The sequence below is a fragment of the Salmo trutta genome, chromosome 17, assembly GCF_901001165.1.
Source record: "Salmo trutta chromosome 17, fSalTru1.1, whole genome shotgun sequence".
NCBI lineage: Eukaryota > Metazoa > Chordata > Actinopteri > Salmoniformes > Salmonidae > Salmo > Salmo trutta.
In genome coordinates, this window is record NC_042973.1 from 7698413 (window position 1) to 7716908 (window position 18496).

At 42.5% G+C, this 18496-nt stretch overlaps 2 protein-coding genes across 5 annotated transcripts in view; one reads left to right on the top strand and one right to left on the bottom strand.

Annotated features, from left to right (window-relative positions):
- psmd1 (proteasome 26S subunit, non-ATPase 1) overlaps nt 1-18496 on the bottom strand; it is a 62016-nt gene that overhangs the window by 27818 nt on the left and 15702 nt on the right. The gene's annotated exons all lie outside the window — the stretch shown is intronic.
- Nucleotides 2383-17444, top strand: LOC115151518 (5-hydroxytryptamine receptor 2B-like). The gene is made up of 4 exons (XM_029695516.1): nt 2383-2762; nt 3653-4294; nt 13569-13769; nt 15703-17444. Exons 2-4 carry the CDS (start codon nt 4033-4035, stop codon nt 16623-16625), a joined length of 1386 nt encoding a protein of 461 aa, XP_029551376.1. The 5' UTR covers nt 2383-2762; nt 3653-4032; the 3' UTR covers nt 16626-17444.

Genomic DNA, 18496 nt, shown 5'->3' on the forward strand with positions numbered 1-18496 from the left:
TAAACATTTTGAAATGGTTCTGTTTATATTTTTGTTCACATATGCTGCTGCTACTCTTTATTTTCTATGCAGTCACTTCACCCCTTACCTACATGTATATATGACCTCAATTACGTCGACTAACTCGTACCCCTGCGCATTGACTCAGTACCAGTACCCCTTGTATATAGCCTCATTTTATTGTGTAACTATTTTTTTTTTCGTTTATTTACCACATTTTTCTTACTTTTTAAAAACTCGGCATTGTTGGTTAAGGGCTTGTAAGTAAGCATTTCACAGTAAGTTTTACACTTGTTGTATTCGGCGCACGTGACAAATCAAATTGATTTAGTAGCTCATCTCAACTGGTCAACCAGTTGATCACAAATTATCTGGATTGCCTTTCAATTTCACCAGCAAGGATATGAGATGTTACTGTAGTAGACATTTAACAACCACCAATCTATTCTTTGAGAGCTGTGGCCAAGCACAGTCTTTGCAGTTAGGTTCGACAGGTATATAGTCCATTGTATGACTAAGCCAGTGGCAAAAGTGTCAATACCACATATACATCCATTCATTTTTATTTTTTTTAGCAAAATATGAATGAGGTTAAGGTAAAATAAGATCTTTCCAATGAGCCAATGCTTTATACATTTACGGTTTACGAACCATTGTTTGGCAATGCCATGTCTTGTGGTTGAATATGCGTTTTGCTTTGCTACCGTAGCAATATAAATGATTGACAAGATGGTGCCGACAGACACGGTCGCCCTGTTTCTAGCTACTTTTTTGGGGGGATTGTGCGTAATATTGTATTTCTAGATATTTCTCCACTGATTGAGCTAGAAACATAAGCATAGACTGCACCTGCAATATCTGCAAATCTGTGTACACAACCAATAAACTTTGATTTGATAACATTTGGAGTTAATAAACATTGCTCCGAGAGGCGGTAGGTAGCCTAGTGGTTAGAGCGTTTGGCCAGTAACCGAAAGGTTGGTGGATCGAATCCCCGAAAAAAGAATCTGTCCCTGAACAAGGCAGTTAACCCACTGTTCCCCGGTAGGCCGCCATTGAAAATAACAATTTGTTCTTAACTGACTCGCCTAGTTAAATAAAAGGTTAAAGAAAAAAATACCTAGTCAATAGTACAACTGAATGCTTTCAATCGAAAATGTGTCTTCCGCATTTAACGCAATCCCTATATAGGCTATGTGCGAGTGCACCTAACATGTTTCACCAGACGTCCTGACGGTGTCCGACGCTGAATTATTATTTTTTTATTAAAAAGCACAGTAGCACCAGCTCAATGCATCTTGTCCTTTCCTCTCAGCCGCCAGAGATGACCAGCACAGCGGCACACATAGTAAGTAGGAAGCAGGGAAACATTAAGGCTAATGAAACCAGCACCAGTTCATACATACACTGCCAAAAAGCCGATATGATTCACTTCGTCATTCCACTCGATCCAAATTAGTAATGAAAAGCAGTGTTTCTTTCCACACAGAGACATAAGAACATTTTGCAGCACTTCTCTGTACACCATGAATCCCACTCCAATTAGAAATGACTGCAGACTTAATCATGAGTTGGCAGAAAATCTAAGTGAAATCATGCCCATTGCTATCCTGTCTAGCTAGAAGATATCTGAAGAATTGGGCAGGTCATTGTCGTAAAATCTAAGTCGGCTGAATGTTCAATCGAATTGTATTTATTTAAATAATGTTTTCAAGTAGCATCTGCAGCGTTAATGCAGAAAGGTGGAAAACAGATGTCTGTGAGGCGCTAGCAGGAAGTCCCCGGGCAACTCCTAACATCAGAGGATCAGGAGCATCCAAGTGATTCACATAGGAATCAAGCGAGGAGGGGGGTGACCTTTGGCCTTTGTTCTAATCAAAAGACAATTGCTCCGACTTGGCCGGGGGTGGTTAGGCTGTGAAGTTAAGCAAGATTTGAGATGCCAAACATAACCCCCTGTACAGGCACGGAAAGGGAGACAAAAAAACTTGCCTCTGCAATTTCTTATATAACCATAATCCGGAAAATGTGTTATTAGTTTTTATCTACATTTTTTTTTTAAAGAAGTGAAAATGCTGTTTCAACAGGACACGTGAAGCAACACTTAACCTACACAACTAAAAACTCTCTCCTCCTCCAACCACCATCCCCAGCCCCTACTGGAGGAGAGAACAGAAAGAGACAAATATAAACAGTAAGTCGGCTGTGTCGAAGGATATTGCCTCCCAGAAACACCGGCATTCGGCCAGCTCTGAGACATTCATCTGTCTTCTCCCTAGCCTGACTCATGGATAAGTGAGGTGGTAAGAGAGAGAGAGAGATAGGAGGGAGCGAGGGGGATGGAGAAGCAGTATGAGGGAGTGAGAGACGGAGTGCGAGAGGGGGGAGACAGGACATCTGAAAGTTTTCAACCTGTGATCACGGTAGGTGATGCGAATCGAAACCAGGGGCTCATCCAACAAATGAGACAAAGGAATTTCCTCAGGATGGAATGCACCAAAGTGAGATAATATTAGGCAATTATTTTCACAAGGGCTGCCTGTGACATTTTTGGATTTTGGAGGAGTTCTAAGTATAAAAACATGAGCGGGGACAAGAAAAAAAAAGCAGTCACTGAAGGAGTTTGAAGATTGAGTTGTTTGGTGATGAACAGCCCTGGTTTTGCACGATTGAAAAACATTTGGATTATAGCAGCTCAGAAGGCGATACAAATGTACAGGACAAATCAAAGGAGAACACAAGGGCTGCTGCCTTTGATGAAGGTAAGAAAGAAACTATTTGTTCATCATTCTAAAATAAAAATCAGTTAAATCTACAGGAAATGGTTCATGTTTTTGATCAAAAAGTCTGAGAACTTCGGAGCTGTGCTTGATTTAACGTCAGTCAGTTAACTTTAAAGGAAGATATAAAATGTATGAGTTACAATTAATGATGACATGTAAATAACATGTATAAGCTATTTAGAGGATGTGACTATAGAGTGTAATATTATTGTCAATTAAATAATAACCAAATATGCTTATGTTTGCATAACTTTGATCTATAAAAACGGAGGGGGAAAATCATAATTACCCTAGTGCCACAGACTCAAACCACTATGATATGCAGTGAATAAGCTAGATGTGTTACAAGTAACTATATACACTACAAAGCAAAATTAAGGAAATTATTTTTTACAAATAAAATTGCTTTCAAAAGTGAAATGAAAATTAACCATAAGCTTTATTAAATTGTATGTTCAAAACTGAACCATGCATAATTTAACATTAGTTCAAGAAATAATTCTAGCCATGTTTTTTTTTTATGACATGCAATCGTTTTCAACCTTACGTGTTAACAATTTTGTTTGAAAATAAAATGTTCAAACCACTACACAAAGAGACCCAGAACGAACATATTAGCAGTTGATAAATGTTTTTTTTTTAAACCACATGTAGAAAAACATGCCAGAGTTAAGCGTGCAAGCAAGCAGTGATTACAGTCGATAGCTGTTTCCTTGGTCTAGAAACAATACTAATGACTGTGGAGGAAAATCCCATGACATTTGTTATGTTAAATGTCACTCATCATTAGGTCTTCACACTGAAACTAACGTCCAAGGGGTTTAACATTGTCACTTTTGTTTCCTTTTGTTTCCTTCTAAAACTTTTAGTAGAAACCGGCCTGTTCTAGAGCGTACACAAACCAGAAGACAACGGCGCCTGGATTACGAGTCAGACAACCAACTCTTGACCTAACACCCCTTTTACTGTGGAGGTACATTCTGTGCTTGGATTACTGCCTTGACCACGTTTTGAGGCGACCTGTTAATAAGTTTGGGAGCTGCTGGGCTTTTTTGATTGTGAAGTGGCCCTTTTGGTTTATACGGTACGCCCGGGTATGAGCCACCGCCCTGTGTGCTGGACCTGAGCTGCCCTCCGCCCACCCCTACCCCTGTTCGCGGGACCCTGTGACCATGCTGACCAAGCCCCCTGAACCAGCCAGAGCAGAGCCCCGACCCGCGCCCAGCCCAGCAGTCCTCTCCACAGCAGCATGTCCCAGCCAGAGGCACCCCCGCTGGCGGTCAACGGTTCGGGGTCCGAGGAGGTGGCTGGTGCTCAGCTACGCTGGGCCGCCTTGCTCATCATTATGGTCATCATCCCCACCATTGGGGGCAACATCCTGGTCATCCTGGCAGTGTCGCTGGAGAGAAAGCTGCAGAATGCCACCAACTACTTCCTGATGTCCCTGGCAGTGGCCGACCTGCTGGTGGGACTCCTGGTGATGCCCATCGCCCTCATCACTGTGCTCTACAGTAAGTCACCTCAACATGGTTGACCTCTTGCCTTGCCATCAGAAAGGAACCCTTCATTGATACCTTCATTCAACCACTTGTAACTCAAGACCCTGCTGATACTAGGGTTGGGCGGAATACTGTATACTGGGGTATTTTAAAATACCCACGGTATGATTTTCAAATCACAAAATGTTCAATTGGTTCTTTTAAAATAAATACCTGCAGTCAACTTGTGTCAATAGATAAAGCAGATGGCGTTCTTAATGAAAAAAATTATGCAGCAGGCGAAATGAAGAAGCCATTCAACATAAAACATACCACATGACTGGCTCAAAGAGCACATGGAAACTTTCGTGACGATCCTACTAATGGTTTCCAGCTAACTATCTAAGATGCGCCAAATAAATTCTCTCCAGCTCAGGGCTCCAGCTATGCATTTGGTTTACTACCCAAGTGTCTAGATGGCAAGATCAATCTTCTTGGTTACAGCAGAATCGATCAATCCCTCCTGGATCAACATTCTTGCTGTCTAATATTTGTTAATTGTACAACTTTATGAACTGGGGTGTCTGTCTTCGCAATTAGTTTACGTTCACATGCGTTTTTTCTAAAGCATAAGATTTATTTGTTACATTTTAAAATAAATGTCCACTTGTTTGCACTGACGATAATACGGTATACCCCCAAGACGGTACAGGATTTAGGTATGATCATCTGTATACAACCCAACCATAGCTGATACTAAAATGTACTGATCCTACAAGTGTGAACAGTTCATAGAACTCTAACACCATGATTGCCTCAACATTAATTTGAATTATTCTTTTTGGCCCCAACACAGCAGCTGATTCAAGCACAAACGCTGGCCTCTTACTTGTGTTTAGCTTGGCCCCCATCAATCAGATCTAAAATTGCACTTGGTCACCCCAGTTTCCATGGAGACGCTATTAAAAAGCTGCTGTCAGTTGAGACCAGAGAAACACCTGTAAATGTGCATTGCAAAGCAGAAATCCACCACAGTAGGTAGCCAAAATATTTTTCATTGGATCTAGCAGATCTAGCATTCGATGACAAGAATTGCCGCCTTCTTTTGTTAACTGAACCGAGCAAAAAAATAAATAAATAAATAAGCATGCATATTTATAATATAATAATTGAAGAACAGCAGAGTTTAAAATCGGACACCACAAGAGATGCTGCTGAAACTCCGCCAGCTACAGTATAAACAAATTATAGCAGATGGCAAAAACACAAGACAGTGGATAATAAACAAGGTACTTCCTTTGGCTGTGTAATCACAGCAAAGGCACAGTCACATCAGGTACCAATGATCACGATGACCCAATTTCTGCATGACTTTCACAAACGACTTTCCACTCACAAACCAACCTCTCCCTCGGCTCACACACTCAGTTAGGTCGCGAGGGGAAAATACAGATGTAAGAGCGAACTGAAAACATTTGCATTCGATTCCATTAAGTGACGTATGTTTACAATGTTTTTATTTAACCTTTATTTAACTAGGGAACAGTGGGTTAACTGCCTTGTTCAGGGGCAGAACGACTGATTTTTACCTTGTCAACTCGGGGATTCGATCCAGCAACCTTTCGGTTACTAGCCCAACGCTCTAACCACTTGGCTACCTGCCGCCCCACAAATCCTGACACAGAATGTATAGTCGAGCCACTACTCCTCGTTCATTCTGTTGGAGTAAACGGCCCTGTGACACACGCACCCCACCTCGACTGTGCTTGGCAGGAATCTGATCTCAAGTCATGCTTTCAGAAAACAGGCACCATCTTTGTATAAGAACCATATGTGGCGTGCAAACAGTGGGCACGAGGTTAACTGTATCGGGGGAGGGGCTCCATGCTTCCATCGGATCTTAATGACGTCCATCAGGCCTAGACGGAGGGGAAGGAGAGGTTCGGGCCTAGACGGAGGGGAAGGAGAGGTTCGGGCCTAGACGGAGGGGAAGGAGAGGTTCGGGCCTAGAAAGAGGGGAAGGAGAGGTTCGGGCCTAGACGGAGGGGAAGGAGAGGTTCGGGCCTAGACGGAGGGGAAGGAGAGGCTCGGGCCTAGACGGAGGGGAAGGAGAGGTTCGGGCCTAGACGGAGGGGAAGGAGAGGCTCAGGCCTAGACGGAGGGGAAGGAGAGGCTCATCTTAATGACGTCCATCTGGCCTAGAAAGAGGGGAAGGAGAGGATCGGGCCTAGAAAGAGGGGAAGGAGAGGATCGGGCCTAGACGGAGGGGAAGGAGAGGATCGGGCCTAGAAAGAGGGGAAGGAGAGGATCGGGCCTAGACGGAGGGGAAGGAGAGGATCAAAGTCAAGGACATGTGATACATAAATAACAGCCAGAGGCTTCTGAATAGTAGTAGCCCATGTTCAGTAGGAGGGGGGCTGTGTGTGTACGTGTGCGTACATGTAAGTTCGCACAGAGCTCCATGTCTGAATGGATGCAAGGTACGTTTGTGCAGGGGCAGCTGTCATTTCTCTACTGGCTGGAGACCGAGCACACAGTGGGGGGGGTTGGTCAGTGCTTCACTCCAAGCCTTTAGAGCCACTCGGCAGGGTGGACCAGTTAAGGCCTGTGCACATCCAGGCCTGCAGCTCTAAGAACAGTGTGTGCAGGGAAATGGCGAGAGGGAATCAGTGCAAACTTCCAAATACCACCTGAAATTTACCAGAGGACAGAGACGAGATGTTGTAGCTACAGTATTGTCACCGCTAATATATCACCGCCATTAAACACTACACTCTAAATTCCCAATAAACCACAACAACTATTTGCTTAAAATAAACACAAAGAAAGTAATAGCAACTCAGTTTTTTGACCATTTATCCAGTTTCTTCTGTGTCTGCCTGGATGGATCTCCTCTCCATCCCAAACCCTGGCTGCGGGAGAAGTTTCAGACTAACCTGGAGTAGCTATTGCCTCAAACTAGTGACGTGCAGTTCGACTCTTTTACTGAACAAATAGTTGTAAAAACTCTACACCACCAAAATTGGGGCGTCTAAAATGTTGCCACGCCATCTGAAACACCCCAGCCACACCAACCACCTAAGTCCCTTCTTGATCCAGAAAAAAATGCTGCAGTTCGCAAATGATAGTGCTAATCTCCTCTCTCGGCAGTCAAGCAACTGCTTTCCGCCAAGAGTCAATTTCAGTTGCGGCAGCAACTAGACCTCATTCCAAAGGTATCAATAAATAATTGTATATGTATGCCTAGCAATCACAAATGTACATTGTTTGAATCACACTTTTATATGTCTGTCACAAATTACAGATCCAATAAGCCCCCTATGGTGAACGTGCAGCTTGTAGAATCAGGATTCTTTTTAGTTTCAGAGTTTTTAGTTTATCGTTCATCAGTAGGGGGTCCTTACAGAATCTAATGAACAAAAATTATTTTGGAGTGAACGAAGTTGAAAAGATCAGTCATGAAAAAAATACGAACTTCCCATCATCACCTCAAACATCCAATATTAATGAGTTAGTGAGCCCAATCATAACTAGACCTTCCTCCTAAATTAAACATTTTACTGGAGGAGGGAAAGTCTAGTGTGCAATAGCTTTCGATAAGAGCTGTAAAGAAGTCCTGAGGACCTCTTCCACATCTGCCCAGCAGATGAATGTAAGGCTTATAGTCAACACCTTGAAAAATGACATGGTTCCAAATGTTTAAAAGGCTGCACTGTAGACTGACTACAGTGCTAAACTAAAAACATACAGCTGACTAAGGCTTGGGTGACGAGAGAGAACAATTAAGAAAAGCTATTTGAAGGATTCGGGAGGGGAGGGGGATGCACTAACCATAGGGCCATATTTACAAGGTAGCACCATGAGAAGTGTTTACATGGCGGACAGATAAATGTTTACCTGAATATATATATTTGGGCCGTGGCATAAGACCTGGCAGTGCAGAAAACTTGTTCATTGTTCCATCATCAGAGTGAAGAGAAGAATGAAGATTAAGATTTCACGAAATAGCCCACCAGGCCATAAGAGAATGACGACAGAACATTCTTACCCTTCTTCACTAATGAGCTTAAGACTGTTTCAGGGAGAGGTCACTCTTTTGCAAGACAAGCTTCGACCCCAGACTCACCCAGTCTCCCCACACACACACACACACACACACACACACACACACGACCGGCAGGGCCTAGGTCTACGTTTCCTACTCAACCAGAGCTGCCTTTTAGCCTAAACTTCACCATAATTCATTTTGAGAACCCTGGAAAATGTCATTAAGTCAAAACATGCCTGATTTAAAAATGTAAACAAAACCTCCAAGCCACCCATTTAGTGCTCCGGCAGAGAGCTTTATAACGAGAAAAATACAACAGATGAATTAATGCTGCCTTGAAGGACGTCAGCGCAGAATAGAAAACGCTAGAATGCCTGTTGTTAAAGCCTTCAAAAGAAGACAATTATTTTCATCTGTGGGACATCGATTGTCAATCAAATTCCACGGAGGGCCGAGTGTCCGTGGGTTTTCGCTCCACCCTTGTACTTGATTGATGATTTAAGGTCATTAATTAGTAAGGAACTCCCCTCACCTGGTTTTCTAGGTCTTAAAAGGAAAAACCAAAAACATGCATAATGACTGGGAGACACCCCTGATCTACAGTGCCTTCGGAAAGTATTCAGACCCCTTGACATTTTCCACATTTTGTTACGTTGCAGCCTTATTCTAAAATGTATTAAATAAAAATCCTCAGTAACCTACACACAATACCTCATAATGACAAAGCGAAAACAATTTTGCCAATTTATAAAAAATAAAACAGAAATAGCTTATTTACATAAGTATTTAGACAAACTTTGCTATGAGACTCGAAATTGAGCTCTGGAGCATCCCGTTTCCAGTGATCATCCTTGAGGTTATTCTACAACTTGGAGTCCTCCTGTGGTAAATTCAATTGATTGGACATGATTTGGAAAGGCACTCACCTGTCTATATAAGGTCCCACAGTTGACAGTGCATGTCAGAGCAAAAACCAAGCCATGAGGTCAAAGGAATTGTCCGTAGAACTCAGAGGCAGGATTGTGACGAGGCAAAGATCATGGGAAGGGTACCAAAACCAAATTCTGCCGCATTGAAGGTCCCCAAGAACAGTGGCCTCCATTCTTAAATGGAAAAAGTGTGGAACCACCAAGACTCTTAAGCTGACCGCCCGGCCAAACTGAGCAATCGGGGGAGAAGGGCCTTGGTCAGGGAGGTGACCAAAAACCCGATGGTCACTGACAGAGCTCCAGAGTTCCTCTGTGGTGATGGGAGAACCTTCCAGAAGGACAACCATCTCTGCAGCACTCCACCAATCAGGCCTTTATGGTAGAGTGGCCAGACGGAAGACACTCCTCAGTAAAAAGGCACGACAACCCGCTTGGAGTTTGCCAAAAGGCCCCTAAAGACTCTCAGACCATGAGCATCAAGATTCTCTGTTCTGATGAAACCAAGATTGAACTTTTTGACCTCCATGCCAAGCGTCACATCTGGAAGAAACTTGGCACCATCCCTACAGTGAAGCATGGTGGTGGCAGCATCATGCTGTGGGGATGTTTTTCAGCGGCAGGGACTGGGAGACAAGTCAGGATCGAGGGAAAGATGAACAGAGCAATGTAGAGATCCTTAATGAAAACCTGCTCCAGAGCGCTCAGGACCTCAGACTGGGGTGAAGGTTCACCTTCCAACAGGACAACGACCCCAAGCACACAGCCAAGTCAACGCAGGAGTGGCTTCAGGACAAGTCTCAATGTCCTTGAGGTCCAGCCAGAGCCCGGACTTGAACCCTATCAAACATCTCTGGAGAGACCTGAAAATAGCTGTGCAACAACGCTCCCCATCCAACCTGACAGCGCTTGAGAGGATCTGCAGAGAAGAATGGGAGAAACTCCCCAAATACAGGTGTGCCAAGCTGGTAGCGTCATACCCAAGAAGACTCAATGCTGTAATCGCTGCCAAAGGTGCTTTAACAAAGTACTAAGGAAAGAGTTTGAATTCTTATGCAAATGTGATATCAGTTTTATTTTTAATAAGTTGGCAAACATTTCTAAAAACCTGTTTTTGCCTTGTCATTATGGGGTATTGTGTGTAGATTGATTTAAATAGTTTTTTCCCCCTTCAACAATTTTAGTATAAGGCTGTAACGTAACAGAATGTGGGAAAAACAATCAAGGGGTCTGAATACTTTCCGAAGGCACTGTATATCATACAGAAAGACTATAAAACGATTGTGACGACTAGATCAGCTTTCACTAGATTTAGGATGAGTTCTTCTTACAGAAGAACAAAAGGATTCCCATATAAAGTATGGAGGCCCTTAAGAAGTGTGGGCATGTCTTGTATAATCAGAGCCTGACAGACATCAATGACTCTAAATCGGATCGTTTACACCCCGGTATTTGCTGGAACAGGGACATTTTCTAAAAATAAGCAATAATAATGATTAACAATGACAATAATACTACTCAGACGCAGACCTTTAACAAGACAGCGATCTCAGCTTTGTTTTTATTTGAGTCCAAATCGGCTTTTTCCCCCCAACTATGGAATAGTGACCTCACCCTAGAGGTTGGTAGCTCCGTTTTCATAGAATTCTCTCCATCTCCCTCTCCCTCTCTCTCAAAGCTGCTCCACTGCAATGACTTCACATGTTTGTCTTAGAAATGTGCCCGTGGATGGACACCTCTGTAGCCTTGGCAACACATATATCAGAAACTTTACCAGACAGATTTTAACAAATCTGGTGGTATAAGCACACAATATCCTCACATGTAGAACTTGTTGAGTATTATTCCCATAGAAAATAATCTTTGCCCATGTTAAATAGACAGATGACAGCAATTACAAAAGGGCCCACAAAAAATATACTCTTAGAAAGTAGCCTACCTATCAAAGTATAAATATCCCACAGAAAATATTTCTAAATGAAAAAAAGAGAGAGAAAAGGCAAGTGGTGCGTGCGCGCGAGGAGCTGAACAAAGCCCCTGAAAGTAGAGTAGACCCCCAATAAAATGAATGGCCATTACATTCATAGGCCACATGTAGAACAGGGAGGACACTAAAATATTGATAGTAGTGATACTATGTGTATTTATTTTATAATTTAATAAGTATATACAAATATTAAAAGTAATACTTATTAACAAAAAAATAAACATATCCACTAATGCTTGAATTATGAAATACAAGCCATCAGCAAAACAGGTTAACAAGAAAATCATTCAAGAACCTTTCCAACACACAATCAAGCCCAATTATGGGGCAATTTCACACGTGGGATCCAAAATAAACAAACACGTCTGGTGAGAAGGGGCCCGAACATATCTACATCAAGAACATAGCTGTTTCAGCTCCATACAAAATGTCATAAGAAGCATTTCTCGGCAGTAAATGAATTATTTACAAAAATAAATAGAATTCTTTACATCAGAGCTGGTTTTAATCATTAGCTATTGAAGCGCATCTCCCCAATGCTGGTGGCGTCGCTGATGTCCACAACACAAGTTCTGTTTAGAATGCAAAAGGTTTGCTGGACAAAATGGGACTAATCAGAAATTAGTCCCCATTTCAAAACGGGCTACTTCCTCCTCAGGAATTAAAAACAAACACCTGCATCATTACCACTAAAGTAAGAGAAATGGCATGACTAAATGTCCAACATCTTCACACTTCATTTCCTATTTTCACCTTTTATTTTGGCATCTTTGACAAATCTCTATTCGCCTCCAACACACACACACACACAAGCCCATGCAGTCCTTGACATTATAAACGCAACAATTTCAACAATTTAACTGAGTTACAATTCATAAGGAAATCAGTAATTTAAATAAATTAATTAAACCCTAACCTATGGATTTCACGACTGGTCAGGGGCGCAGCCATGGGTGGGCCTGAGAAGGCATAGGCCCACCCACTGGGGGAGCCAGGCTCAGCCAATCATGAATTTTTCACCACAAAAGGGCTTTATTACAGACATAAATACTCTTCAGTTTCATCAGTTGTCCAGGTCGCTGGTCTTAGACAATCCCACAGGTGAAGAAGTCAGATGTGGAGGTCCTGGGCTGGTGTGGTTACACGTGGTCTGCGGTTGCGAGATCGGTTGGACGTACTGCCAAATTCGCTAAAATGACGTTGAGGCGGCTTATGGTAGAGAAATTAACATTCAATTCTCTGGCAACAGTTCTGATGGACATTCCTGCAGTCAGCATGCCAAATTGCACTACCTCGTAACATCTGTGGTATTGTGTTGTGTGACAGAACTGTACATTATAGTGGCTTTTTGTTCCCAGCACAAGGTGCACCTGTGTAATGATCATGCCGTTTAATCAGCTTCTTGATATTCCACACCTGTCAGGTGGATGGATTATCTTGGCAAAGGAGAAATGCAGTGGTGTAAAAAGTACCCAATTGTCATGCTTGAGTAAAAGTAATGATTAATTTTCTATTAAGGTGTCACCCAGTAAAATACTACTTGATTAAAAGTATTTGGTTTTATATATGCACACGCTTATGTATCAAAAGTAAAAGTACAAGTATAAATCAGTTCAAATTCCTTATATTGAGCAAAGCAGATGGCCACATTTCCTAGTTTTTTACGTTTATTTACAGATAGCCTGGGGCACACTCCGACGAAGCATGTGTTTAGTGAGTCCGCCAGTTCAGAGGCAGTAGGGATGACCAGGGAGGTTCTGTTGATAAGTGTGTCAATTAGACCACATTTTCCTGTCCTGCTAAGGCTAAGCATTCAAAACATAATAACTTTTGGGTGTCGGGGAAAATGTATGGAGTAAAAGTACATTATTTTCATTAGGAATTTAGTGTAGTAAAAGTTGTACAAATAACAATTTTTACTTAAGTAGTTTTTTGGGGTAAGTACTTTACATCACTGGAGAAATGCTCACTAACATGGATATAAATCAAAATAAGCACACAATTTAGAGAAATAAGCTTTTTTGCGCATATGGAACATTTCTGGCTTTTATTTCAGCTCATGAAACGAGTTTAACACTTTACATGTTGCGTTTAATATTTTTGTTCAGTGTAAGATGGTAATAAATTACTTGAATGGCTATTATGTTTATTTTTACAATGACTTAGTCACTGAAATCCAAATAGGCTCCTCTCAGGGTGAAGAAAAAAAAAAAAAAGATTTAGCACCACAGTAATGAAGTTTGAGAATGTGTCTAGAAAGGCATGGTTTAAATCTCAAATGGTTCTGTATTGGCCTATGAGAGCAGCTAACAATCCAATGCTTCCCCTCATCTGTCCGTTTCTCAGATTCCGGATGGCCTCTTCCGGAGTTTCTCTGCCCAATCTGGCTCTTCCTGGACGTCCTGTTCTCCACAGCATCCATCATGCACCTGTGTGCCATCTCACTGGACCGCTACATAGCCATCAAGAAGCCCATTCAGCACAGCCAGTATAAGTCCAGGGCCAAAGCCATGGCTAAGATAGCAGTGGTGTGGTTCATATCTATTGGTAAGCTGCTGTTTTTTTGTTGTTGTCCTGTGTTGAAATCAGGAGCATTCTCCAATGTGTTGTTTGAACAAGTTTATTTACGCTATGTCATTGCGGTTCAATTCCTTAGCGCCTGTGACGTGACATGTCTCAGAAAAGCCGGATGCAATAAAAGCTATATAAAAACGTTCACATACAGTACCTCGCTTAAAACTTAACCCCGATTAACACATTGTAAACAGTAACAGAGCATCATAGTGTTAGCAGTCAAGGGGACCTGTGGGAACACACAGTTAATGAGCCAGACAGATTTACACAAAAACAGCATCAAATTAAAAAAAGGGAGGTTTAAATTATAGAGAGTATGCTCCCAGGAAGGAAATTAATTTCACATCACTGCCCTTGTGATGAGCGTAGTGAAACAACATAAGGCTTACAATTGCAAAAATATGCGCGCTCTTTGAGCAGTACAACGGTTTTACAATGTTGCTACAACGCTATGGATCACAGATTTGTTTTTCAGAAAAGTTTAAGACAAAATAACATTCAAGACAAAACCAAGCATTCAAACCACAACCTTATTTGAGGATTCCTGGACCAGTAACTACTTGACTCTTCACAATAAGCATAAAATGTGCACTGCAGAACAGATAGGAATCTGCAATTTTACAAAACTGAATAGAAAAGCAACGCTGAAGAGCCTCTGGTATTTTCAGTAATATTAGGTTACGAGACAAAAGGCCATTTGGACTGAAGAGGATAAGGGGCAGGAGATAAAGCTAAGGACCATAAGCTTAGTCCATAAACAAAGGGGAGGTGGAGCAGCTAATACACTGGAATCCTCTTCACACAGAACATGTTACATACGAGGGAATGTCAGAAACTGGTTTCCCATATTTGGCCCAATGTTAAGCCTATACCCAAATGGGTCATTTGACAGCCCAATAAGACAGTTTGAGACAAACATTGTTTTATTTTTCTGATTGATGTGCTTCTTATTACTTCTTGTCCACTGTCCGAGTCTGTATTGTTAATGACTGGCCAGTGAACCCTTGGTAAATATGCACACTGGTTTGCAATAAAAAAATGTATGTCATTTAGCAGACGCTCTTATCCAGAGCGACTTATATATATATATATATATAAAACAAATTATTTGTAAGTCGCTCTGGATAAGAGCGTCTGCTAAATATATATACATTTGCTTTCCAGTATGAAATGAAACTGAACACCTCTATTCTCGTTAATCATGACAGTTCCTCTGGCTGAAGCATTTAGGAGACTGGTGTGAGGACTTGGCAGAGTTCAGCCTGGCATTAATCAAGTTTAAAGTTGTATTAGTCACATGTACAGGATACACATGGTATACACCATCCAACGACATGCTTACTAGCAGGTTAATGGAATTCATAGGGCGTTCAGACTCGTTCACAACAGCACGCTCTCAGTTTTCACCTCAGGGCTAAGGTTCTACACATTGACTTTCTTTCGGTGAGCAAAACCAGACGATTGCTTAGAGTTACGCGAGCAGCACTTACACGCCACGACAGTAGAAGGGACTCTTCGTCCAGGGTGTAGTGCTCACGGTCACTGTATTATAGCTGGCAATATATGGTTTGTTTATTTGATTTTTAAGCAAAGAATGAGAACTTCCAGAACGACCCTTTGCGCTACCTCTGCTGTCCTCAGTCGTGAAAGCCTGAAGCTTTAAACAGAGTTATACTCTGGCAGCATCAAAAGGAAAAGCAGATGTGAACATTTCATGTCCTATAAGAAAATGCAAAAAGAAAAGCAGCATAAAGTGTCCACTGGCTGCGAAAATCCTGTCTCTACTCCCAAAACACATTTAATCCCAAACAACCAAAGTTGTTAGTCTTTCCATCTAACACTGTGAAGAGACAACAAAGTTTGGATTGATCATTTGACTGACCAAACTTCTCTCTCTCACACACAGGTATCGCAATTCCCATTCCCATCAAGGGGCTGAGAAACTACCACCTTCCAAACAATGTCACCTTTAACAGCAACCACACCTGCCTACTGAAACCAGACAGCTTCCGAGAATTCATCATGTTTGGCTCCATGACAGCTTTTTTCATCCCTTTGACTATCATGATGGTCATCTACCTGCTCACCATCCAGGTGCTGCGCAAGAAAGCCTTTCTGCTCAGGTCAAAGGTGACCCAACGCTTCACTCGCCCAACCGTCTCCTCAGTCTTCCAGAGGGAGCAGTCAGTGGCTTCTCCCACAACTGAGAAACTGTCAGGAAAATCAATTTCTCCCGCCAACCCAATCATAGGTGACGAGATCCCCATCCGTCGCATGTCCACCATAGGCAAGAAGTCCATGCAGAACCTGACCAATGAGCAGCGTGCCTCCAAGGTGCTGGGCATCGTCTTCCTTCTGTTTGTGGTCATGTGGTGCCCATTCTTCATCACCAACATCACCTCTGTGCTTTGCGCCAGCTGCGACGTCCATGTGATCGGCCGTCTGATGGAGATCTTCGTGTGGGTAGGCTACGTGTCATCAGGCATCAATCCGCTGGTCTACACCCTCTTCAACAAGACCTTCCGCCAGGCCTTCACACGCTACATCACCTGTAACTACAGCAGCGCCACTAACACACCAGCCAGGCAAACTAGGGAACAGTATGGCTGCAGGAATCTGACACGGATCTCCTTCCATTCATCTGTGGCGGAAAACTCCAAGCTGTTCATGAAGCGGGGGATGAAGAACGGCATCGGGCCGGTGAGCTATCAGAGCCCGCCGAGGCGACGGCAAGCACCCATGCAGTCCTCTGCTAGCGTTGTACTGGACACTCTGCTCCTTACAGAGAATGAGGATTGCAAACCCGAAGAGCATGTCAGTTATGTGTAGCGCAAAAGGAAATAATTAGAACTAGAAAGTCACGTGAAAAAGACAGAGCAGGCTTGAGTTGTCCAGGGGTTCAGGTGACAAGACACCTTCCTTGAGCATCACTTCTGTGGATTCGGTGCTATTAAAGAAAACACCGTGTGTCCTCAGGGGCGAAACGAAAGGAGATGCGCGATCTCTGTCAAACACTTTGGCCAGAAAGAAGAGGCCCTCAGATTCTGTACAGAGATTGCTGAACATTAGGAGTAAAATGAGACAGCAAATAGGTGCGTCGAGTTAGTTAGTTAGTTACCCTCAATAAAAGACAAACCCTACAACGCTCAGGTCGGATTGTCCTTAAGGAGGCCGCCAGACAGATAAGGAATGAAGACAGACTGTCTGGAAACACTCTCAGTGGATACAATGTGTATTCCCATGCTACCCATGGGATATTTGGTTGTCTGCTATGGACAATTTCCATGGAGGAGATGACATGCTTACCAATTGAGGACAAACACTCCTCCCACAAACTAGACATTCAGTCTCCACATCACACAGAGTTCTGAAGAAGATATTATATATTATAATATATAATACACTATAAATGCCACCCATTTTAACTGCAATGTTTGGTAAGTGTTTTTATAAACTGTGAACAGATGTTATAAAGTCACAAGTCCTATTTTCCCCAAAGTGTTATAATAATCCACTTGGATGTTTATATATAAAATGCAACATAGACAAAACCTTTTGCAAATGGGAAGCTTGTCAAATACAAAAATGTATAGCCTACGAATGGATGTGTGATGGTTCAGAAATGTATAAAACTGTGCTTGGCTTAAAGAAAAGCCGTGTCCTTTTTTACAGTTCTTAAGAGGATCTTGAAAGCAGATGTAACTACAGACCAAGTCATCTTATTTTAAACACGTTGTCTTTTTCTCTGAAAATATATATGTTTTGCGGCCGCAACGACCGATCTACTGTTTCACTTTCAGAGTTTAGATAGTGTCTCCTTGATGGGGTGGTAATGAAGCAAAGCAAAGCTAACTGGACTTGGGAGCCAAAATAAACACACCATAAACCACTGCGCTAGGAGTTCATCGTCACAAACAACGACTACGAGGAGGCTGAATCCCGAACGTAAGTGCGTAGGGACATGACCGCTTTATGAGGGGCAATAAAAAAAAAAGGGCATTTTGATTAATTCTCCGTACCTGTGAATTAAGTGACGTTACAACTCAAAAACAATTGACTTCACATAAACCTAACAAAAGTATTTTTATGGTGAGTGTGCCAAATTAGTCCACAGCATAAAATCTATAATAATAAGTCCCAAGGAACTACCACAAGGCCAGAAATGTAATGAGAGAGTCCATGTTTGGTTCATATACAACTTCCAATGCATATTTCTGCCATCATGAGACTAGTCGGTGGGGAGGAATATGCCCATGGCCTTTCAAAGCAGTTGGGGAGTGAGAGACGCCAGCACACCAGCGTTCACGCTGACCTTTGACCCACTCAGAAAGCAGCTCTGAGCACCACATCCTGGTTTCCCAAGACTAAGGGGGGCCTGGAAGCCATGGGGGAGTGGGAGCTCAGCTGAATTGTTGCCGCTCAGGAGGATCTCTAAACAGAGGAAGGATTTACACAACGTTTATCTAACAGCCAATTGATCATGGGAATATCGCATAGCCTTTTTTGGGCTTAAAATAGTCCCTCCATTTTCTTCTGCTTGGCTCGGTGTCATTTAACGCTGCAGTGCTGCCTGATGCTGTTGAATGCTGCAGTGATGCCTGATGGGTAAATTCACGTCAGAGAATGAGTGATCAGCCTCCGTAAACAGACCAAAAAACAATAATGCGACTCGGAAGGATGACGTGAAGCCAAAGTCCTCA